This window comes from Taudactylus pleione, unplaced genomic scaffold (assembly GCF_031769625.1).
Source record: "Taudactylus pleione unplaced genomic scaffold, aTauple2 ptg000129l, whole genome shotgun sequence".
NCBI classification, from domain to species: Eukaryota; Metazoa; Chordata; class Amphibia; order Anura; family Myobatrachidae; genus Taudactylus; species Taudactylus pleione.
The window spans coordinates 21420346-21445475 of NW_028284531.1; the positions used below are offsets into that span (position 1 = coordinate 21420346).

General features: G+C 43.2%; 1 protein-coding gene across 1 annotated transcript in view; it reads left to right on the forward strand.

Annotated features, from left to right (window-relative positions):
* FANCI (FA complementation group I) overlaps positions 1–25130 on the forward strand; it is a 135472-nt gene that overhangs the window by 67875 nt on the left and 42467 nt on the right. Inside the window, exons 16-27 of the mRNA XM_088472958.1 lie at positions 6177–6247; positions 6462–6576; positions 6658–6780; positions 6865–6933; positions 11451–11552; positions 16078–16263; positions 16346–16467; positions 16816–16980; positions 17148–17327; positions 17565–17731; positions 22765–22838; positions 24064–24180. Coding sequence (XP_088329084.1) covers positions 6177–6247; positions 6462–6576; positions 6658–6780; positions 6865–6933; positions 11451–11552; positions 16078–16263; positions 16346–16467; positions 16816–16980; positions 17148–17327; positions 17565–17731; positions 22765–22838; positions 24064–24180 — 1491 coding nt within the window. The remainder of the gene's footprint in view (positions 1–6176; positions 6248–6461; positions 6577–6657; positions 6781–6864; positions 6934–11450; positions 11553–16077; positions 16264–16345; positions 16468–16815; positions 16981–17147; positions 17328–17564; positions 17732–22764; positions 22839–24063; positions 24181–25130) is intronic.

Genomic DNA, 25130 nt, shown 5'->3' on the forward strand with positions numbered 1-25130 from the left:
TACCTCTCCTCAAGGCCAGGTTATACAGTGCTCAAATCCTAGCAAACCTTATGTTTTGAGTAGTTGATTCAGAGCCCATTGCAAGTATATTGTATGCATTGTATGTAAGTTATGCCAGCTCTGCTGTGTTGTTACTGCCTTATTTTCTGTACTGTCAGTTATAACTATCACTGCTATTTCTCCTCAACCCTTTGCTACAGGTGTGTGGGGAATTTATTTATTTTTTATTTTTTGTCTCTCAATTGTACTTCACATTTATTTATGCTTGTGAAGGCAGTCACATGTACACTTATTTATTATGTCTAAAAATAAGGGTTAACAGGAGGCTGAGGCCCCGGTGCTGGTGTCATGTAAAAACAATTTGGCGGGCTTGTCCCCTCAGGATTTTATACAGGATGGTTTGCGTGCTATTTGTTACAAAGAACCACCTCACCAATTAAGTCTACCAGCCCCTGTACAGGAGCTATCTTGGGTGTCCTCATTGTCTCAGGTTGTGACGCAGCTAGTGGACCGTTTGGCTGCTCCCACACTGCCTCCCATAATAGGATACCCACAGCATTTCCAACGTGCTATGTTTCCCCCTTAGACATCCTTCCTGGATGGATGTTTATGCCCACTCAAGTCAGAGTACGGCTCAGTCAGCTGCTGCGTTTCAACAAATGTTGCAGGCAAACAGACAAGTATCCATTAAAGCACCCAAGAGGATGGTATGATCTTGTCAGTCCGCCCAGTTTAGTTTCTTACGCATCTTTAGAAGAGTCAGATGATGCGCTAGGTTCTTCTCCAGGGTCTACCTCAGGAGAGGAGGACCATCCTTCTACAGTGGATATCCCTTCTTTGGTGAGGGCGGTCAAATCAATCCTAAATATAAAGGATGATGAGCCAGCTCCTAGACCTGAGGCTCCAGTGTTTAAACACCAGAAGGTGGTAAAAGCAGAGTTTCCTAAGTCTCAGCAGCTCACTGAACTTATGGGAGAAGCATGGAGTACTCCTGATAAACTGTTCCATGTTACAAAATGATTGGCATCTTTGTATCCTTTCCCACCTTCTGAATGTACTAAGTGGGAAGTCCCTCCTACTGTGGCTGCTCATGTGACACATTTAGTCAGGAGTGCTACGTTGCCTATACCGTCCGCATCTTCCCTTAAAGATCCCACAGATAGAAAACTTGAAACATGTCTTAAATCAGTGTTTTCATTGTCTGGAGCTGTTACCCGACCGGTGGTGGCTGCGACCTGAGCATCAAAGACTGTTCAAGAATGGACGGGAGCATTGGAAGACACTCTACCAACTGCTACCAGAGAACAGCTGACATATATCTCCCACATACGGGAAGCGGCCTCTTATTTGGGAGAAACTGCAATAGATGCTGGTCTCCTGGCTTCTTAAGCATCGGCAGCTTCGGTTGTTGCTCATAGAGCCTTTTGGTTAAGGTCTTGGAAAGCAGATGCAGGATCCAAGAAGGCTCTGGAATCCCTACCTTTTTATGGAAACATACTTTTTGGAGCAGAATTGGATAAGTTAGTGGATACTCTGGCAGTCTCAAGATCTGTATATCTGCTACATCAGTCTAGACAATCCTCTTATCGGGGCTTTTGCCACCAGGGAAGAGCAAAAGGACAACCTTTCTCCAGACCATCTAGTTATCGCAGGACCATCAAGCCGCAAACGAAGAGGTCTTGGCCGGTCAGACGTCCAGCTTCCAAGTCGGAACGACAAGCCCTCCGCCTGATGGGGCGGGCCTCCTCCTGGGGGAACCCAGGGTGGGAGGCCAACTTCTTCATTTTGTGGACTCCTGGCATCAAACAACAACAAATGCCTGGGTCCGAGCAGTGGTATCTCACTGGTATGCCCTCACCTTCTGGAGGCATCCTCCCTAGAAATTTTTTCTGTACGACTCTCCCATCAGATTCTATAAAAGCTTTGCCCCCCCCCCCCCAGGAAGTCAATTACTCCCTGTTGCGGGCAGGGTAGATAATCCCGGTTCCTGTGGTTCAATAAGGAAACTGCTATTATTCCAATCTGTTTTTGGTTCAAAAATCAAATGGGTCTCATCACCCTATTCTGAATCTGAAAACTCTCAACAAGTTTATGCGTGTACCCAAATTCCGTATAGAGACTCTTCGGTCAATTATTCTGGCAATGGAACCTGGGGAATTTATGGCTTCCCTGGACATTCAGGATGCGCATCCGCATGTGCCTACTATGCCATCCCACCAACAATTTCTACAGTTTGCTGTCCTGCAACAACAGTACTAATTTCAGGCATTGTTTTTTGGTCTATCAACGGCCCCTCAGGTCTTCACCAAAATAACGGCCCACCTCAGGCATCAGGGAGTCAGTATACTGCCATACTTGGACGACCTCCTGATATTGGCACAGTCTCCAGCTGTTTTACAACACCATCTCCAACTGTCCATTGACTGCCTACAGACCCATGGCTGGATCATCAATTGGAAAAAGCCCTCCTTTTTTTCCAATAGAGAAAATGCTAAATCTGGGGGCATTTTTGGATTCTCAGGCACAAAGGGTGTTCCTGCCAGGGGACAAGATTTCGGCCCTATTATTGCGAGTGCGCAAATTGCTCCGCAAGCGAAGGGTATCCATTCTATCAGCGATGCAGGTCCTAGGGTCAATAGTATCTACCTTTGATATGGTGGAATATGCTCAGTATTATCTAATGCGATCCCAGAGGATCCTTCTCACTCCGGAGGCTTGGCTCTCTCTCGTGGTGGCTACAAAAGTCTCATCTGGACATGGGTCGCCCATTTTGGATTCCAGATTGGGTGCTCCTCACCACGGACGCCAGTCTTCTCGGATGGGGGGCGGTGACCGGTCATCATACCTTTCAGGGAAGAAGGACAAATCCGGAAAGTCACCTGCCCATAAACATCCTGGAGTTTTTGTGCAGTATACAAAGCACTCATCCTCTCAAAGGACCTCCTCCAAGGCAGGCCGGTCCAGATCCAGTAAGACAACGCGACCACAGTAGCCTATCTCAATCATCAAGGAGGCACGCGAAGTCAGGCAGCCATGAGGGAAGTGGCAAACATTCTGATCTTGGCAGAAGGTCAACTTCCGGCTGTCTCTGCAATATTAATCTCGGGAGTCCTCCAACTTGGAAGTGGACTTCCTAAGTCGTCGGGACATACACGTCAGAGAGTGGGTTCTCCACCCGGGAGTCTTTCAACTCCTGGTGAACAAATGGGGCCTACCAGACATTGACCTCATGGTCTCGCGTCACAACCACAAGGTCCCCAGGTACGGATCCAGGAACAGAGATCCTTCAACCGCCTTCGTGGACGCACTGGCAGTGAGGTGGGACTTCAAGCTGGCGTACCTTTCCTCCGATTTTCCTCCTCCCAAGGGTCCTTAGAAAATTCAAGCAGGAAGGCGGCAAAGTAATACTGATAACTCCTGCTTGGCCCAGGCACCATTGGTTCACTGACATATGGAATCTATCCATTGACACTCAATTTCCTCTTCCTCTATGGCTGGATCTGTTAGCGCAGGGTCCCTGCTTGCATCCGGACCTACCTCGTCTGTCTTTGATGGCGTGGCTCTTGAGTCTTCCATCTGAAGAGCCAAAGGTTTCTCCAGCTCTGTGAGTCAGACGATGCTTAGGGCACGAAAACCTTCCTCTGCCCACATCTATTACAAAGTTTGGCACTCCTTTGGTCAGTGGTGTTCCCACAGAAAATATGACCTTAAGGTTTTTAGGGTTTCCCGGGTACTTTCTTTTCTTCAGGCTGGGTTAGACCTTGATCTCCGTCTGGCCACCCTGAGAGTACAGGTGTCTGCACTGTTAGTTTGGTTCCAGCGAAGGATCGCTTCTCTGCCGGATGTTAGAACTTTTTTTCAGGGTGTTTCGACGAGTTCAGCCATTTTATGTCCCACCAGTGGCACCGTGGGATTTGTCTTTGGTTCTCAAGAGTCTACAGGCTCTCCCATTTGAACCTCTGGAATCCATAGATTTGAAGTGGTTGACAGCGAAGATACCTTTTCTCCTTGCTATATCCTCTGCCCGCAGAGTCTCTAATCTGGCAGCGCTTTGTTGTCTCTCCCCCTTTTCGATTTTTCACCAGGATAGAGCTGTCCTCCGTACACAGGCCGTTTACCTTCCTAAGGTAGTATCCCATTTTTATGTGAATGAAGAGATTGTGGTACCAGTCTTCAGACCTTTCCATAGGTGAAGCCTCCCTGTATATGGTTTGTGCTCTTCGTATCTATGTGGATCGTACAAACTCTTTTAGAAAATTAGACGCTCTTTTTGTGTTGTATGGTTTTCACAAGTGAAGCTGGCCAAATAACAAACAAACTCTGGCTCGATGGCTGTGCATGACTATCTATAAGGCTTACACACAGGCTGATCTCCCTGTTCCAAACATGGCGATAGCACATTCTACTTGGTCTGTGGGACCATCGTGAGCGTTTCCACGTGGTGCCTCTGCTGAACAATTGTGCAAGGTGGCCATGTGGTCTTCTGTCCACACTTTTCTTAGGTTCTTCGCCTTTGACACCTTTGCCTCTCAGGATGCTTCCTTGGGGCGGCGGATTCTCCTTTCTGCTCAGGAGCATCCCCACCCTTAAGGGAACTGTTTTAGGACATCCCCATGGTATCCCTGTGGACCCCCTATGGACCCTGAAGAAGAAAATAAGAGTTATGGTAGACTTACCTTTGTTAACTCTTTTTCTTCGAGGTCCACAGGGTACCCACCCTGACGCGTCTGCTTTCATTGGGTAATTTTTCGGTCACGGATTCCCTCATCTTCTGTGAGAGTGTTTCTGGTGTACATTGTCCTTCCTTCTCCTGCCTTGGGCTTGTTTACAAAACTGAATGCCCGTGGCCAGGGGTGGGGTATATGTGGAGGAGGACTGGAGGCATCCTGGGAGCTGTAAGCTTAACTGTTTGGTGCCTGGATCACCCCAACCACATTTTCTCCATGGTATCCCTGTGGACCCTATGGACCTCGAAGAAAAAGAGTTAACAAAGGTAAGTCTACCATAACTCTTATTATTTCACCTACTGAATGCTTATTTCTGTGTTTATCCAAAGATTTGCTTTTCATTTACTTTTTTCCATCATCATATGCTACCACTTTGGTTAAATACCTAAAATGTTCCCTATTTTTCCCCTCCTTGGGAAGGTAGTGCAGGTAGTGATCAGAGGGTTCCCCAAGCAGTTTCATTGCTGTCAAGCGGACACAGCAAGACTGCACAGGAGATGAGGCAACCATGTCTTCTCTCCCAGTGATAGGGGAGGTAATCTTACAATAAACATGGCACGTGGCCTGGTTGGGAGGTGATTAGGTGGGGGCAACCAAGTACCTTAAGGTGTGTGTTTACACAGTGATGGGAATGGGTAGTCTGTGTGTATGTGCAGTGAGCTAGTTCTGTGCGTACATGAGCCAGTCCCTAAATAAAAGTTTACTATTCTGACAGTTTTCAATATTTAAACAAGAATTAAAACTGACCCTGTTCAAGCATTTACTGAGTTTGTGGGAACACATTGGGCTAAAACTAGTTTATTGAATACAGCTCCAAACACCTTACGCAACTCACTAATATATAAACAATAAATACAGTATGTGGAGGCTGCAGTAGATTTAAACACAAAATGGGCACTTCTAATGCCGCGTATCCACTACCCGATTACATAGGGCGATTGCATGATTACGACATCGCAATCGTTCAGTAATCGGGCACACATCGGGGATGTAAATGTCGGAAACGACCAGTGATACGCGCTCCCGCTGGTCGTTTCCGACATCAATCATCGCCCAAACATGCTGGTCAACTTTACGATAACGTCAGGTTGAGCATGTTAGGGGATGATTGATGAGTCGAAACTGTACGACTGATCATGTTCGACTGATCGTTCAGTGTAGGCACAGCACCAGACTGTGAAACGACTGCACGATTACAATGTTGTAATTGTGCAGTCTTTTCTAAGTCTGCAAGTGGATGTGTGCATTAAGAGCCAGTGATGGAATGCAGAATGGCTCTGGCTTGTGTCTTTTCCTCAGACCAAATAGGACAGGGAAGTTTTTATGGTAAAATTGTGTATCTGTGATATTGTTTAAAGTTTCTTTTCAATCAAATATTGAAGGTAAAATATTTGTGTCTAGCATCCTCTTTATCCCTCACTGCGTACGGTCTCTGTCCTGTCTTTACAGCCACTCTTCAAAATTAATATATCCGTCCGGGATTTTATTATACTTGTGCTGAGGAAGGCAATGTTTTCAAGGTAAGGTAATTTTATTTATTCATTTATTTTTGTAAAAATTATATTCATATAAAATATGGGGCCAAATGTTTGACTAACAATTTAAACATTTCTAAAATATATTGTCATTTATTAATATATTAAGAGATATTCACTCCTCAGTTTATGAGGTAATTGCCAAATATTTTTTCCTTAAGGCAATTTAATCAATTCTGTTATTGTATTTTGTCACTAGCCAAATAGATGCCCGGAAGTCTGCTGTTGCTGGTTTTTTGCTCCTATTGAAGAATTTTAAGGTTCTCGGGAGCTTGTCCTCCTCTCAGTGTAGCCAGGCTATTGGTGCAAGCCAGGTAATTGTACTCTGTGTGTATGTTGCATACTCGTCTTTCTTCTATATCTGTTTTTATCACTCGATCGTATGTTACTCACAGGTGCTAGTGGATGTCCACACCCGTTATAATTCTGCTGCAAATGAGGCTTTCTGCCTGGAAATACTAGGATGCCTGAGGAGATGCCTGAGTCAGCAGGAGGACATTAGACGCTTACTTTATGAGGTAACTGGTATTGTCAAGTATTTTTCAAATTTGAAGATCATGTTAAGGGCACAGATTCAGTCACCATTTCTCACTTGTTTTTAGGGTTTTTATGATGTTCTACGTCGCAACTCACAACTGGCTAATCCCATCATGCAGACACTTGTGTCTCAGGTATGACCTAGGTCATGTTATCTGTGTATTGCTAGGTGTAGTGGAAAACAATTTAACAGCCCTTCTGTACTCTTGAATGAGAACCTATCCGTATTTAGGGCCTGATTCAGAGGTGGACGCTATTTCGACTCTGTTGCAAATGACCAATGTTTTCTGTTCTGGTCATGCACTAGTGCTGCAGTGCGAATGTGCCGCAATGGTGCTGCTCTCGGGTTGTAGTGCAGTGTTAGCTGCAGCTTGATTGACAAGCTGCAGGAATTTGGGGGCAGTGTTTTGCAAAGCTAAGGCGTGTCTGCGTCTTTTTTGGGGTATGCCGGAGCCAGAGAATGCATAGTCAGATGCAGATTCACTGGTCCTGGCATCTTAGTTGTGGTGGACGTTCTGAGCAACCTTAGGGTTTGTTAGATGACCAAAGGTCCACGCGATGGTCGCTGTGTTTCTCCGATGCTGTGTCTTCAGACAAATGTAGCAGATCTGCGAGACTGGCAGTGGGCGTCTCATTTCAAAAGACGCCACCTGCTGCATTTGCATAACTTCTCAGATGTGCTGTGACTGAAGGTGCAGCACCAATCCCTATTGCAGTCACTGCTGAATCAGGCCCTTAGTCAAAATGCATTTCTATAAATGTGTCAACATACAGCTTACTTCCATGCGATACAAGTCGTGTTAAACATAAAGCGTGAGCTGGTAGCGCCGAGTGTCTTTTCGTGCGACTTTTTCCCTTAAAATGCATACGAAATGCTACGTTACAGTGTCAGAGGCTGTGACACAAAAACGTAGCATTTCCCTTGCAGATACAGCCACAGTCGCACACATACTATAGGCATGCTGCATATTATTTTAATCAGCAGAAGCTGCTTGTGCGTCCTGTTTGTATCGTTGTGCGAATAAGACACATTTGATGAAGGGAAAACGTCACATGAAAAGATGCTCTGCACTACAGAGTCACACCATAGCATAGCGTGACTAGAAGGAAGTAAGATATATATATGGACACATCTGTACGTGGTGCCTGGTGCACTATATAAGTTAAACACAATACCAGTGTACTTTTCTCCAGCAGTAGGAAGAAACAGGATGATATGTTCGGGTTACCCGGATATTGTGTTGATATGTTTGGTTTACCGGGATGTTGATGTTGTGTTCACATTTCCCTTCTCCATATATGATTCTTGCAATATATGGGCCAACACTTCTTTTGTTTCTTTAGATTTTTTTAAGCTATTAGTCTGTGGGCAACAGCTCCTAGGGAAGTGGAATATCTAACTTAGTAAATCTGATGCCAACGTAGGAAGAGACAATTTCAGTCCTGTGCATGTCGAAACTCTGTGCAAATCTGTTGATGACCTTATCATGCTGGTACTTTCAGTCGTGAACATTCAGAGTCTTGTTACTCCTCATTCCCTTTTTAGAGCAGTAGTATCTCCCAGTTGTTTTTCCTCTAGAATAGACGATCAATGCATGGATATCAGTGAACTGGTCAGATCCAGTCAAACATTTTCTGACTGATGGCACTTTGGAGCTCTTTGCTCATTTTTGTCAGGGAGTTTTGAAATTGTGAGAATCCTCTCAAGCCCCCACATGATTCCAGGCCATGCTTTATTGCCATTTCCTTATATAGCACCAGCGTATTCCGTTGTGCTATACGGCTATTTAGGAAGGCCAAGATTCTTTTTTGGAAGGAGGTACACCTTAAGAACCCCTTTGAAAAGAGGTTAAATGGACTTTTAAAGCGCATAATCCATTTTATGCAGCTGATTGAATACCTAAAGCCACACTTTTTTGGTCAGAGCAACTTCTAGGCATGTTGCAAACGCACTTCTATGATGCAACACTTGCCTCGAATAATTTGAATGCATCATCCAACATACAGAACACTACCCTTGTTAATAGGGGCCATATCCTCAGACAATTCAGTGGAGACACAGTCATCTGGTCCAACAGTCTAGGTGCCATTCCTTGAGGTCCTAGGCTTCCTTCAGAAGAAGCCCATCTTGACTTCAAACCTGGTGATGGCAATAAGTCTTTTTGTTTAGCAGCTAGGTGCTGGGGGCAGAAGTAGTTGTGGTTCTTGTCCCCCCTTTTTATTGACTACCAGTCTTATTCTGTCTCTGACCCCTGGGTGATCACCAAGATAGTTGAGAATGTTGGGTAACCTTATATTCTTTTTGATTCTCCCAGCAAGCTGTATTTTTCACTTATCTGGTTCCCAGAAATCATGGAGTGCAAAAATGCTTTGACTTGATAATCCATGGGTTGCTGCTGTCATATGCCCTATCCTAAATCATTGAGGTGTCAAGGTTCTACTCCAATCTCTTCTTGGATGAAGAGCGTTTTTTTTTTTCCACCAGTTTACATGTTCTCCTAAGGAGTTCACCTTTCCAAACATTATCCATCTACCTGGACGTTGCTTCCTAAATACTGGGCAGTGAGCGTTCAGATTGACAGTACCAATGTAGTTACTTAACTGAACAGTCAAAGGGGCAGTTGCATCCCCAAGGCCATAAGGAAAGGGCCTTCAGTCCTCCAGTGGGTGGGGGGAGATTTGTTCCGAACATATCAGCAACTCACATTCTGGAAATGGACAGATGTGAAGCTTCTGAACCACCATCACTTGGACCCAGGTGAGTGGTCCCTTCATTCAGAATTTTTTTTTTTTTTAAATCTTATAATTTTTATTGAGTTTTGAAACACACCCTAACAAAAATTACAATATGATAGTAATATAAGCAGGCATAAAATATAAATCAGATAATAATCAAATGAAGTGATACACATGTAAATAACATAAGTCATGATAAATACCAAAAATATAGACCATAGATATCACAAAACCGTACGGATAATGCAACGCTGACCCATAGGCGCCATCTGAGCCCACGTGATCTAAAACTATATGGGACAGGCTATATAAACAAACATACGATCGAGACAGTTTGTAGTCTTCAATTATATCACGTCAGGATAAAATATGTATAGTAAACTTTGAAAAAAAAAACCGATAAAAAAAAACAAAACAACTCCATGCCTGCCAACATATAAATTTAAATAATACATAACCCCCCCCCCCAGAAAATCCCAAATCAAACCTCCCTTAAACCCCCCTATCCCATGACTAACTAATCTAACCTATCTATATACCTAAATCCCCCCACCCCCCTCAATACTAAAGAAAAATAATGAGTACATTAGGGATATATGACTGGGACAAAAAAATAAATGGCCATGAACTGGACAATCACCCCCAAACTATCCAGGAGACTGACCTGCAGGCAAAAAAACACAACTCTGGAGCCAGGGGAAGCAGGAAGCAGAGTGACTGAAATCCAATATGGCGACTGGCGGGAATCGTGGGTCCGCAGAGGTCTCCGAAAGACACCAATATGGCATGGGTAGTGTCCTCCACCTGCCCAGAAGACCAGTCGGAAGCTAGCTGGAGCAAACACCGGGGACAGGAGCCACAGGAGACTCTGGTGGAAAATCCAAAATGGCGCCCCTGACCACGAGAGACTGCAGAGAGGAGTTCTTCAGCGCAATAGACTGAGAGCACAGCCGAGCCGCAGGACTCCCACAGCCTGCAAAGGTAAGTATGCAGCAGGTAGCCAGGGACCAGGCAGGATAGTAAGGATAGGTATACAGGATACTGAGGCCTAGGAGCCACGCCCCGAAGATACTCAATTCAGAATTTTTAGGACCTTGTGCAGGTCAGTGCATCTACAGAAAGAGATTCATCGGCATTGGGCCTAACCCTCAAGCTGCCCTTTATTGACACAGAGACTCTGGGTCTTCAGTGTTGACCTGCATACTAACATATGCTCACTCCAGGCACATCATTTCATTAAATTACTATGCCTTGCAAGAATTTATTATGAACCATGATGTAAGAAGGAGGCCGCAAAGAAGTAAATGAAGGTTATTGTATGACTGAAGCTGTATGCTTTCTCCAAGGTATAGGGAGCTTAGAACAACTTTTCTTCTATTTGAGCATTTATAGTAAAAGCAGTATGTAAAACAATTTTATGAAAACTGGCAGACTGTCTTTGACCCAAATTGCTTTACCTAGATATTTTGTGTTACATCCACCACTCAGTAGCTGAAATAACTGCTTTTTGCTTTGCTGTAAATTGCTTCTTGTGGTTATGAAACCCGGACCAATCTGCAAAATAGTGGACTATCCACTGAACTCACCACAGCCTCCATACCTGTCCAGTCACACCAGCTTCAGAGAAGTTTGCAGGTGATTCCTCTCTGAACCAAACAATATCGCTTACAGCAGGGGATTCATTGCAGCTACTAAGTGGTAGGCGGAACACAAATGGAAAAAAGGATGTTTCTTGGAATATGTATTTAGGGAATAGACCGTTTGAATGAAAAAAAAAAAAGTGGATTTGTGGTCCATCTCTAAGCAGAAGAAATGTAATAATTAAAACATAATCAAGCACAATAGTATTTGTAATTATGCTGCTGTTTTCAAAGCCATATGTCTAACCTCTAACTTTTGCTGCTTTTCTGTATAGTTAAAGCGATATTATGAACCAGAGCCTGACTTGTTACCACCATTAAAGCTGGAAAAGTGCGTCACTGCCCAAAAAGAACAGATCATATTGCAGGAGCCTCTGGTAGGCAAACACAAGTTATTCTTTAGATGAACTTTTGAGGTTTCAGAACTGCTGCTATAAGGAGTAACTTAAGAATCACAAAGAGATCCCAATTAAACAGGTTATTTTTCTAGTAGATTTAGTGATATGTTGTAAAGACTGAATTGATATGTAATGAATTTTATGTTTCATCTGCTGAGGACTATATAACTGAGTGCTGTGCAGGTGGGAAAGGTGTAAGAATAGTGACCCTACTGCAACCGCCAGAAAGTTGGACCATGGGGCCTCCTCTAAGACTTGTCCCCCTTTCTACTTCATCCACTAGGGGACACTGGAGTATATACATTGGGGTATAGACAGGTGGATGAGTAGAGCTGGCACTTTAAGAATTCATTAGAGTAGAAGTTGGCTCCTCCCTCTCTATCCCACCGAGCTCTGTTTTAGATTAGTGCCCAAGATGTTTCTTGGGCTGTCTCAAGTCATTTTAGTTTGATTTTAATTTCTATTTTTACATATGAGGACAGGCAGACTGCTTACTGTGGCAGTCTGCCTGCTACGTGGAAGCCGCGGAGAAGGGTACCGCCATGGTACCGCCTACTGCAGCCTGTGTCCGGTGACCCTGAGCGGGGCCTTACACAATGGGCATCGGACTCAAAGAGGTCCTACCACAGCTGACACCGGCTTGGGTTCGGTTTTCCTCTCTTGCCCCCCCCCCAGCCCAGCATCACAGCAGTAGCATTCTGTAAGTATATCCCGCCACTCCTGACTCGCAGGAGTGGGTGGGCAAAAGCGCTGAGCAGAGTGACAGAGCGGCGCTCCATAACCACCTTCCCAGCGTTTCTAAGGCTGGAGCATGGGAGCCGCTGGCGGGACCCACCACGGCCTTCTGCGGCCAGTGTCTGGCCACGAGATCCCTCCATGAGCGGATGGCAGCAGTCAGTTCACCCCCCCACTTAGTTATCGGGGGGGGGGGGGAGCCTGTGTGAATGACAATGTCGGGCGACGTCACTGACTATGCACGAGAGCGCGCATCGTCAGTGACATTGAGGGTACACGCTAGAAGATGTGCCCAATATGCCGTCCGATCCGGCTAGATCATATGACCTATAGTCTAGTATGTACCCGACATTAATCTCAGCGGGGTAATCTCTGACATCCTGTAGTTGGTCAGCAACATATCGTCAGTATAAAAGCGGGTATCCACTACTAGATATACAAACGAGTACGATTACGACATTGCAATAGTGCTCTCATTTGTATATCTAGTGATGTGCCTAGACTGAACGTTCATTCCAGGCACATCCATCATCCCCGCATATGCTGAACCTGACGGGATCGTACAGCAAAAAGAAAGGGGGGAGGAGCAGGTGCACACTATAAGCACTAAGAATACAGATGATCAAAATATCTATTAGACTGCAATAATTAACATGGTTTTAAATGTAAGGCTTCTTAGTACATGTTTGGCCAATGATGTTTGCCAACCTGCCACGTCACACATCTAATGGGCACTATTATAGGTAAGTCCTAGATAAATTAATTAGTGTGTCAGTATTAGAGATGTTAGGGACCCACCTATATAAGGTTCGCCGTGACGTGGCAGGTGGGCAAACATCGCTTGCTAAAATCGCCTAGCGGATACCCCCCTTAACAGTTCCACAATAAAGGTAAAACAGTTGTTTGAAAAATAACCACATCTTTTTTTTTTTTAAAATAAGGGAATGTAATAATACAAATAAAACCGATAGAAAAGTAGGAAAAGTAAGAGATTGGGAGGTTGGAGGGAAGTGTAATGAAGGTTAAGGGGACCCATGTCTACTTGAAGTACATTAATGATAATATAACATGTTAAGTAATTCTGCCTTAACCACCTCCAGGAAAGGGGCGTGGGAAGAGATCCTTTTTTGTAGTAGGATGTTTTTAGCAACCGTAACTAATATCGTAAACAAGGGGAGGTCTCATGATCTTGGTTTTTTATATTGATAAGGCAGTACTCCATACAAAACAGTCTTTTCAACCTAAGGTACTTTCTAAAATTCACTTAAATCAGGACATTCTGATTTCAGCACTAAGTCAGAATAATTCCAAGTAGAAAGAGGTATCGCTTCACTCAGTGGATATCATTAGTACATTGAAGTTTAATGTAAGACATAAGATTTTGAGAAAATTGATGATCTGTCTATGATGTTTACAAAATAGTTTGGTCTGCATCAAAACGGATGATAGCTGGGTGGATCACTTTTATGATTCATTACGCTTATATTGGTGCAGAAAAATCCATTCCTTACAATGTGTAGCACATTCTACCAAACCAGTGAGCAGCTGGTGTGCGTTCAGTGCGTTCTTGGCTGTGCAACTGTTGAACAGCCATATGGTCCTCAAATTTTACTAGTTTAATGTTTTTGCTTTTAAAAATATAGGGCGTGATGTATCAAGCATTGGAGAGAAAGTGGAGTGTTTGCCCAAAGCAACTAATTAGCTTCTAACTGTCATTTATCTAGCACTGTGTTCGAATTGACAGTTAGAAGCTGATTGGTTGCTTTGGGCAAACACTCCACTTTCTCTCTCTCCTGGGATAAATTTATTAAAGGTCGATTTTAATCGATTAGAATTAGATTTATATCGATGTTGTGTTTCTGGGTCTAAATCACAGACCATTTTTGTTTTGCTTTTTAAGTGTTAGTAAATGTGTGTTTTAGCCCCAGAAACACACATCAATTTAGATCATTTTAAATCGACTAAAATAATTTGAAATCGACATTTAGTAAATTTACCCTCAAAGCTTGATACATATTCCCTATAATCTTTTTTTCCCTTAATGGCAGTACAGGTTGAGTCTCCCATATCAAAATATTCCAAAATACGGATTTTTTTTTTAAGCATGACTGAGATAGTAAAAACTCTTGCTTTTCGATGGTTCAATGTACACAAACTTTGTTTAAGGCACAAAATTATTAAAACTATTGTATAAAATTACCTTCAGGCTTTGTGTATAAGGTGTATATGAAACATAAAAGAATTTCATTTCTGTTCACAAACTTAGTTTGAGCCACAAAATGATTGAAAATATTGTATAAAATTACCTGCAGGCTGTGGGTATAAGGTGTGTAGAAAACATAAATGCACTCTGGGCCTAATTCAGACCCGCTCGCAAGGCAGCTCCGTCGTGCGCATGCGCGAGACCCGAATAACGATGGCCAAGCCGTCGCTATGGGTTCGCACCAAAGGGGGCGTGCTGTCGATGGTGAGTGACAGCACGCTCCCTTTGGTGGGCGTGCCAGGGGCGTGGCTGCCCAGACGGAGGTGTTCCCATGGGAACGCCTACCGTCTGGGGCCGGCCCCACTGACATCACAAGTGATGTCAGTGGGAATGCTTTTGGCTCTGATAGAGCCAAAAGCACTCCAGGGCTTGCGGCAACGAGACCCTACCACAAGGGTCTTGTCACAAGCCCGATGGTCTTGACCATCGCGACCATCTTTTTGGCCGCTCGCTATAGCTGTGGGTGGTCACCCACAGCTATACGAGCGGCCAGGAGGCCGCTCCAAAAACTAAGAGGGACGGCCCTGATTCAGAGCGACCGCTCTGTCAGAGCGTCCAGCTCCGAATCAGGGCCTCTGTGTTTAGTTTTGTGTCCCATTCCCAAGATATATTATTATGATATGCAAATATTCCAAAATGCGGAATATATACCGATATCCAAAATACCCCTGGTCCCAAGCATTTTGGATATGGGAGAAACCTGTACACACTAAAATACTGTAATATTCTTGTTAAATCCTTTTGATCCTTGAGAGTACAATGAATGCCCACCCACTATTAGTAGTTTACCAAAATAAAAAAGAAGTGATATTGATTCTCCCAACTAAAGTTTAGAACATGGGGTACACTAATATATATATATATACATTATTTTTTTTTACAAGTTTACCTATGTTAGGTTAGTGTGCCCATGTTTATTTCTCCCTGCCCTCTCTGTCTTGGTTAAAAAAAAACAACGCAGGGTAGAAGCATAAAAATGAGAGGAGAGCAAACATATTGAATATTTTAAAGTGCCAATGTCCTACTGATGGCTCTATATCCCATTGTCCAGTTTCCCCAGTGGATTTAGGGAAAAGCATTTACCAGAAGTATAAATATTTAGTTTAAGTACTAAAGTTACTACTTACTTGTTTAATTTTTATGCAGTTTACTCTAATTTCATAATGAGCTCCATAGTATTGAAGTTCACGTGCATGCACAGAATCTTCCTCCGCAGGCAGAAAGGTCAATGCTGCCAGATCGGAGTTGAGCTCCATTCACGGCAGCCGGCCCCGCAGCACTGTGAGTGTGCCGGCCCAGCAGAAACTCTCCCCCGGCTTCCCGGCAGACCGCATTCCACTTGTTTCACAATAGTAAATGTGGGGCTGCAAACATATGCATTTGGGGCCGCAAGTTTGACACGTCTGCTGTAAGACATGTTTTCCAATGATGATGATATAGATGTGTTCTTATAAAATAAATATTTAATAAATATATATTGCAATTTATTGCTCTACTCTGGCCTAGGCACACTTGCTGAGCAGTATTCACAGTTGTCTACACTGGTATAAGCATAGGAGCAGTTTACTGCAAGAGAGGGGAATGGATGATGATGACGATGATGACTGTGCGGCATGTCGGCAAGAAATTGAGGAAATACTGGAATCTATCACCAGGAGAATGACCAAATGTGACCTGGAGGAATTTGAATTGGTAATTACCTTTCATTATGGAAAGAAACAAATATGTTGCATAGCTATTTTGTTTTAACTGTTCTCTGCTCCGTCCCCATTAGGATAAGTCGGCTGAATTCTCTCTGACTTCTGGTGTAGGGATGAAAAATTACAACTATGCTGTTTTGGTTATGGGAGTATGTGAGGTGCTGATTGAATCTAACTATTCCACAGCAAACTTCAGGTAAGTAAGAATTTGAGCTCATGTAAGCCACACCATCCATCTTTTTTATTATTAAACTGTATGGAAACGACTTCTGAGTTTATCTACTGGTTGGTACACTTTTAGCACCTGGCTCCATGTTGATGTGAAGCACTTAATTGCTAGAAGCATAAATACACATTTATCATCAATACATTGAGATTTATACACCGCCTGGACCCGGGCTAGATAGAATTTTTCTTTACACTATAAGCAATAGTGTCTTTGTAATGTTACATAATTACTCTGGTTCTTTCCAGCAATGTTATACTAAATCTCCTTTTATCTATATACATATAATATATCTGTCTACATTTTTTTGGTTTTCAGCAAAAGCAAGTTTGAAGCCATTTTAGGAATATATAAGTGCTACAGCAAACTTGCTGATATATTAAAGGAGAAGTCTGGGAAAGGAAGACTAGCTGGCAATAATAAAACATGTAAAAGTCTGCTATCTATGGGCTTTGTTTCCACGATCCTAACGGCATTATTCAGGTGTAGTATTATTTCTTGTATCTCATCTTTGTGTATAGTCACTATTAATACATATTCTTCAGTGACATTATTTACTTTACTTTTTGAGCATGGATGTAAATCAGTTTGGAATGTATAGTTTACAGGCTTTCCTTATTTTAAATTCTGTGTGATACATTTCTTTGCAGAGACAGCACGAAAGCACATGAGGAAAGCCTTAGTGTTCTCCGTGCGAACCTAGACTTCATGAGATACACTGTCAGTGTGGCACTGCAGAAAATTCAGCAGCTGAAGGAGACCGGAGTCACTGACGGCCCTGATGGGCAGAATTGTGAAAAAATGTTCCACAATATTTGTGAGATAACCAGGTAACAAGCAGAAATGTTCCCTAGTAATTCCTTCTAGGAGAATGTTAATCAGCTGGGTGTCAGATTATTGCTTGTGACTGATATTTACAGTAATCTAAATATTGTACATACAGATTTCTAGTCAAAGTGATAAAACTTAGTAACATTCTTTATATTGTCTCTTGCACAAGAAAGTCTGCATCTTTAATAAAATGCTCATCTGACTAGTTCCCCATAAAATTATTTCTATGCACACAGGGTGCTAATATGGCGATACACTTCGATCCCATCTGCTGCTGAGGATTCTGGGAAAAAGGATAAAGGGAAGAATATTTCCTTGCTCTGTCTGGAAGGTTTGGTACAGATGTTTTACACTGTCCAGCTACACTACCAGCCAAAGATTGCCCACTTTCTTGCAGCATTGGGTAATTATTTTGATTTCTTTAAAAAAAAAAAAAGAAAGGTTCAGTATAAAGTTTCATACATAAATTGAATTTTATACTTCATATTTTCCAATAGCACATTGTTATAAATACAGTTAATAGCTGTTGTTGCTAAGAGGTAGATAATACAAGAATAAGCTCCATTTTCCTCCCTCTTCCCGGACAACTCACTTTAAACCTTCACCATGGCTACCTGGCTGACATACAGTAAGTGATCACCCCCTGGTGGTTTTCATATATTGATCTCAAAACATTCTTAGGGTATAGAGAGTTGTATTGGAGGTAGGCACTTAGGACTTAAGGGCTGATTCAGAGTTAAGAGCAAATAATAAACATAAAAAGGGAGCAATTTGCTCCTGGAACAAACCACTGCAATGCAAGGCGTGCAAATTAATATATTTTTTTTTTTTTTGCATGCAGGTAAAATCTTGACTACTTATACATGTAGCGACGAAATACTGGGCAGCTTTTTTTTATTACACTGAACTTTATATTTAAGCTAGGACATGCCACATCCCATCTTTAAATCTCTCTGCACAGTTTAAATCTGCCCCACCTGCAGTGTAACACAGTTTTGCCAAGGTGAAAATTGCTCCATTTTTTGATTTTTTCCTAACTCAGGTCCTTAGTTGAATCTCTTCCTAATAGGGATAGTCCATTTTAACTATGTACCCTAGGAGTAAGAGCTCTTCTGAACAAGATAAGTTTGCTTTGTATTTTATTTTCTGTTTTATTATTTGTTTTCATTTACCACTGCCACCTCCCTGCTGGAAGAAGTGGTGAATACAGAGGTGGCAGTTTAGCCACGACTGGCGCCTCACCTACTGCCCTTATCCAGATCTTACTGTATTCTTCTCCTCTCCTGAAGGGAGGTATTAATTGCCCTACATTGCAGTGTAAACGGACAGTTTGGAATGGTAGGTGGGAAAGTTATACTATAGCAGTCCCCACCAGGGACAGAATAGAATAAGGGGACCTTTCCAATGGATAGCAGCCATGTCTGGACTGGGCCTTAGGGAGAGGTACATATCTTCACCAGTTAATACCTCCTCTGTATTTTCTACCTCAGGAAGGCAAATCCTGTCAGAGCTGACACACTCTGTACTGCTACTTGTTGCGTCCACTCTCCCTTTTTGTATCTCCTAGCAGAGAAGAGTTTCTGAGATAAAATGTCTTTTTTTTTTATGCGTGTTTCTTCTACTGCTAGTTGTAAGTAAAGTCTATGGTACAATACAGTAATTTTATAATTAATGCACACACTTTTTGGTCAAATTGTGCCGTAACAGCGGTCAAATAGACCTTTTCCTTTCAAAGCTAAATGTCATTCTGGGAAATGTGAGGGTGTTGTATAGATGTGGGACAGGTATGTGGAGGTGTTGTATAGATGACAGATGGAGGACAGGTATGGAGGTGTTGTATAGATGTGGGACAGGTATGGAGGTGTTGTATCGATGTGGGACAGGTATGTGGAGGTGTTGTATAGATGTGGGACAGGTATGTGGGGGTGTTGTATAGATGTGGGACAGGTATGTGGGGGTGTAGTATAGATGTGGAATAGGTATGGTGGTGTTGTGTAGATGTGGGACAGGTATGTGGGGGTGTAGTATAGATGTGGAATAGGTATGGTGGTGTTGTGTAGATGTGCGACAGGTATGTGGGGGTGTTGTATAGATGTGGAATAGGTATGGTGGTGTTGTGTAGATGTGCGACAGGTATGTGGGGGCGTTGTATAGATGTGCGACAGGTATGTGGGGGTGTTGTATAGATGTGCGACAGGTATGTGGGGGTGTTGTATAGATGTGGGACAGGTATGTGGGGGTGTTGTATAGATGTGGGACAGGTATGTGGGGGTGTTGTATAGATGTGGGACAGGTATGTGGGGGTGTTTTATAGATGTGGGACAGGTATGTGGGGGTGTAGTATAGATGTGGGATAGGTATGTGGGGGTGTAGTATAGATGTGGGACAGGTATGTGGGGGTGTTGTATAGATGTGGGATAGGTATGTGGGGGTGTAGTATAGATGTGGGACAGGTATGTGGGGGTGTTGTATAGATGTGGGACAGGTATGTGGGGGTGTTGTATAGATGTGGGACAGGTATGTGGGGGTGTTGTATAGATTTGGGACAGGTATGTGGGGGTGTAGTATAGATGTGGGACAGATATGTGGGGTGTAGTATAGATGTGGGACAGGTATGTGGGGGTGTTGTGTAGATGTGGGACAGGTATGTGGGGGTGTTGTGTAGATGTGGGGCAGGTATGTGGGGGTGTTGTGTAGATGTGGGGCAGGTATGTGGGGGTGTTGTATAGATGTGGGGCAGGTATGTGGGGGTGTTGTGTAGATGTGGGATAGGTATGTGGGGGTGTTGTGTAGATGTGGGGCAGGTATGTGGGGGTGTTGTGTAGATGTGGGACAGGTATGTGGGGGTGTTGTATAGATGTGGAACAGGTATGTGGGGGTGTTGTGTAGATGTGGAACAGGTATGTGGGGGTGTTGTGTAGATGTGGGGCAGGTATGTGGGGGTGTTGTGTAGATGTGGGGCAGGTATGTGGGGGTGTTGTATAGATGAGACAGGAGATTTTGAACTTGAAGCTGGAAGTTACATGTTTTTTTTAACATTTATTTCAAAGTGGCTTAAAATGACATAAAACTCACCTTACAGGTGTTAATGTACCCCAAATTCCTTAGCGGTTTTAATTGGTTGAAAAGCATTTGCTTAATATTGTTTTTCCACGTTTAATAAAAAATGCAAACATCAACTATCTGATACTGTAAAAGCCATCAATACATTGCTTATGGCCACTGACAGCCTTCTATACAGCCATTTTTTGGGGGTTCCGGGTGCTTTCCCCACTTCTACTCACACTGATCTTGGGTGAAACCATGCAGACTTACCACGTGACCCCCGCGATAAGCAATTTCTAATTGAATAGTGAGGGTCGCAGGAGTGCTGAAAATAGCCCGTAAAGTGTACTGTAATGTAACCCACGGTAAAATCTCATTTTAGTGTGACTAATTGAATCAGGTACTGTAAGTGTGGTAGGAAGGGCAATGTAGCAATGCTACCATCTACAATACCCTCCCAAGAGACTTTTCACAACCGTTCTTCCATGGGGCAGGGCAAGAAGATTGACACTCAATTCATTACTTAATTTCTTCAAGAGTGGTAATCCTATCCCTGGAATAATAGAGGGGGCTGGGATTTTATTCCAAATTCTTTTTGGATAAGATGGAGCCTTTAAAATCATTAAAGTGCCATGGAACCGGACACGTTTGTGACTTCCATATGGATCAAGTACTTCTTGTCTCAATCTGGGAAGAACATCAATGCGTGCTCAGACTTACAGCCAGGCTTCAATAGCAATTTTGTGCGCATCCTTTTGTCCTTGCTACGGAGCCAAGAGTATTCCTGAAGATGTTGGCGGTGACTGGGAGTAACTGTGGTTCCCTGATTGGTTAGCTGCTAATCATCCCTTCTCCAGTTTAATGACTAAACAAAGCATTGTCAGATGGAACACTTTATTTCCTTTTCAGCCATTATATACTGTATTAATTCTTGCTGAGAATATTAAGGCTTTTTCTACCATTTTAATATTTTTCATCCAAGGAGGCTTTTCCTGCCCTCCCTTAGGTGCAACTTGTTAGACAGCCCGCAGGGGTGGGCAATAAGTGGGCCTCCAGCTGTTGTTGAACTACAAATCCCAGCATGCATTGCCACACTTTCAGCATGGCCAAATAGCAAAACTGTGGCAGGGAATTCTGGGATGTGTAGTTTCACAAAATCTGGGGGGGGGGGGGCACTTATTGCCCACCCCTATGTTAGAGGCATACTCTGCACAGTTTCTGAGTTGCCGAGATCCAGTGGGTTGCTGGAGGTGCAGCCTCCGACATCAGCTTCTACACATGCGTGGCTACACTGCACATCTTTTCTCCTCGGCGTCCGGTATATACCGACATGCCGCTGAGCATTTCCGACCACAGAGAAGCCACTGGGACCCCATCCACACTATATCACCACCGCTGTATGTATAAACCCCGCTACCACTGCTGCATATGCCTATTAGGAGAGAGTGTACTACAATACCCAGCATACCTTGTACGCTCCTGGCTGCAACAGTGATATCTACTACATTACTGTTAACCCTGTGTTATCCTGCTTACCTGTTTTGACCAGGTAAGCAGGTAAGTAAACCAATTCCCTGGTTAAGTCATCTGCCATGTGTACTAACCTCCATTTGCACACCGCTGTCATCTTCCACTGTAGTGTCTGCCAATACAACTTTGCAGTGTCCTCCAGTAGGAAGATGGAGAAAACAGAATATTTGTGCTTCAAATCCATATCTGAGTCCATTGAGGGACACTGTGTTTCCTCCCTTTTGTGTTTTGTTGATTCTGTTTGTTTTATTTTAACTTCTATGTTCAATTGTGGAAAACTGCTTTTCTTGTTCTTGCATGTTGTGATCCCCTTCTCTGAGTCTGGGTTGCCTGATGGGAGGGCATATAGAGAGGGAGGAGCTTTATCAAACTCGGCCTAATACTGGGTACGCACTGGCTGACATATCGGCTGTTCAATTGAACAGCCAATATATAGTGTCGGCCAGTATGTACAGACGATATATCTGTGAACGAAGTCGTTCACAGACATGTCGCGTGAGCTGTGCAGGACATCCGATGGCTGATAGATCTGCAGATATATCGACTCATCGTGCTGTGTGTACGGGCAGTCAGCCAACAGCCCATACACTTGCTACAGAGGCCGCGGGTGACTGACATCACAAGTGTGTATACAGTTACCAATCATAGGATAGGACGGCAAATACGCCGGACGGCAAATCCGTCATCCTAGTTTGTAACCAGTCTTATTCCTGGGCCATGTCTGCTATTTCTGAAAATAGATTTAATGTAAGTACATAAATCCTGGCTTTCTGCTTTTGTATGGAGGCTTAGCATTTGTTGGTAATCACATTACACAAGAAGTGATTTAACATCTGTGTATTTAACCTATTTTATTTTTAGATAATGATAATGAAGGGGATGCTAGGGAAATGAATGTAATGGAAAGGACGTCCTGGCTAATTACACAGTTTCAGGTGCGTTTCTAATAGATCTAAAATATGAATGTTTTCATTGTGTTTATTACGCGTAGTGGATGATGTAGGGACTTCTTGTACATTTATTACATATTAGATTTTCTATTCTTTTTCTTTTGAGCTTTGGGTGTGAAATAAAGAATTCTAGAGATTCAGTTAATTAAAATTACCTGTGTTCTGGGTCCACACAACTAAATAAACATAACAGAGGAGTGGACTGTTCTTCCAAGCCCACTTTCCTTTGAGTGTGTATACTGTGCTCTGCTTAAACATAAAAGTGTTAGTCTGCTGTGCACGGTATTGGCTATGTACATGTCATTTCTGACTTGGTTCTTAGTTTTTCCTAAATGATGAATAACAGATTCCAAAAAATAAAAATGGAGTTTCAGTTATAAATCTCTCCTGCATCTCTGACATGAGATTACTGTTTAGGAGCTCTGTAGTGATCACCCTAGGAAGTTTTCTATGCTGTATTAAGGTTTTATGTATTTCATATTAATTACTATGTTGGTTGTGGCTGATGCCTTGTACGTGATTTTTCAAACCGCAATAGAAATTATATACAGAAATAAATATAGGGGAAAGATTTTGCCCAATAAGTGGAATGAGGAGGAGAGGAGAAAAGGAATGATAAATAGGAGGGAAGGTTAGAGAAGGGGATGGGGATAGTGGGAGTCACTGTCAAAATCTGTGGGTTGTAATGATGAGGGTTAATTTAGTCCTATTCTGGAGGAACGGCCTCATAGTAAATGGCGAAGGGGCTCCAAGAAGCCGCAAATCTTTTGGGGGAGGTATGGGGGATGCTAGAGAGTGCCAATGGGGGGGAGGGACATGTCATGCTGCATTCTGCAGCATGACATCGTTAGCGGCATCCCCTGTCGGCCCTGCAGTAGGACCAACGGGCGATTTCGTTAATGACCAATGGGAATGCGCATATCATGGGTATACATTAGATGATGTACCCGATATGTCGCTCCGATCCGTGGGATCGGACAACATATCGTCTAGTGTGTACCCACCTTTAGATGTGATTTATCAGCCTATGTACATGTTTGGAGGTGTTGGGAATATGACAAGATGATAAAGAATAGAAGAGGGAGTCCGGCATCTGGACGCTCATAATAATGTTATTCTCTTTTAGAATATGTTCAGCAACACCCCATTCAGATACAGGTGATAGAAATGTGGCTAACACTCCCTCTTTGCATGTATTTTCTTCACGCAGAGACCTCTTATGAACCAGTTGACCGGTGGAGAGGATGAGTTTAATAGCAAAGAAGCTGTACTGTTAGTCAGTATCCTGTCTATATTATCCAGGTTTCTGGAGCCCTCTTCTCAGCAGGTCAGGAAACTTACACAAACTATTGCACAGTTACTAACATCATAGAAGATGCACACGGTGGGGTCCATTCTAGTTGGTCATACTGTATGTCAATTTATTTAACATAAACCATACATTTCCATACTGCGCGCACACAGCAAGGATTTTTATATACATGTCTATGTAAATGTTTTGCGTATCATATACTTGTGTCCCCTTACAGCAGGAGGGGTAAACTAACATAAGCTGATGTAGAGGAGTTGGTATGTAATTACAATTTTATATTGAATTGTGACTTTCATATCTATTAATAACAAGACAATTCTCTCTCTCACTCCTCTTTTCTTGCATCCTATCTGGGGGACACTGGATGCCATGGGTGTGTAGGGCGCTGTCTATGGAGCATGCACAAGTACAAACTAAACCTCCCCCTGTTCTTCATCCCATAATTGTACAGTTTTATTTTTTTGTGCCCAAGGAGTGGGGGCGGTTTTACAATCACCATTAGGCTGTTTGATGTCTTTATGTTCTCAACTACAGACGTGTCCTCATACATGTAGCCTCAATACACCACACAATGCGACTTGCCTGGCGTGAGTGAGCCGCCAGGTCCCGTGCAACGTCTTTTTTTCCAATGCGAGTAGGACGCACCAGGAGACTGTGCTGATTCATTTGATATGCGGAACTTGGAATTTAAAAAGCTGTGGCTGCTACATTGTAGCACTTCGTATACAGATTCAGAGACTCAGTCTCACACAGATATACAAGTGTCACCTATCAAATTAATCAGCACAGTCTGCTTTTGCATCTTAAACACATGCTCGGCAAAAAAGACGCCTGGCGCTAGGACAGGGGCTTGCACTGTAAGAGGGGCTTTTTGGCGCAATTGCAGCAAAGATGTGTAAGGACACATCTGTAGCTAAACTATTTAGCAGCAATGCTCCTGCATTTCTGAACTCTGTTGGAGGGCT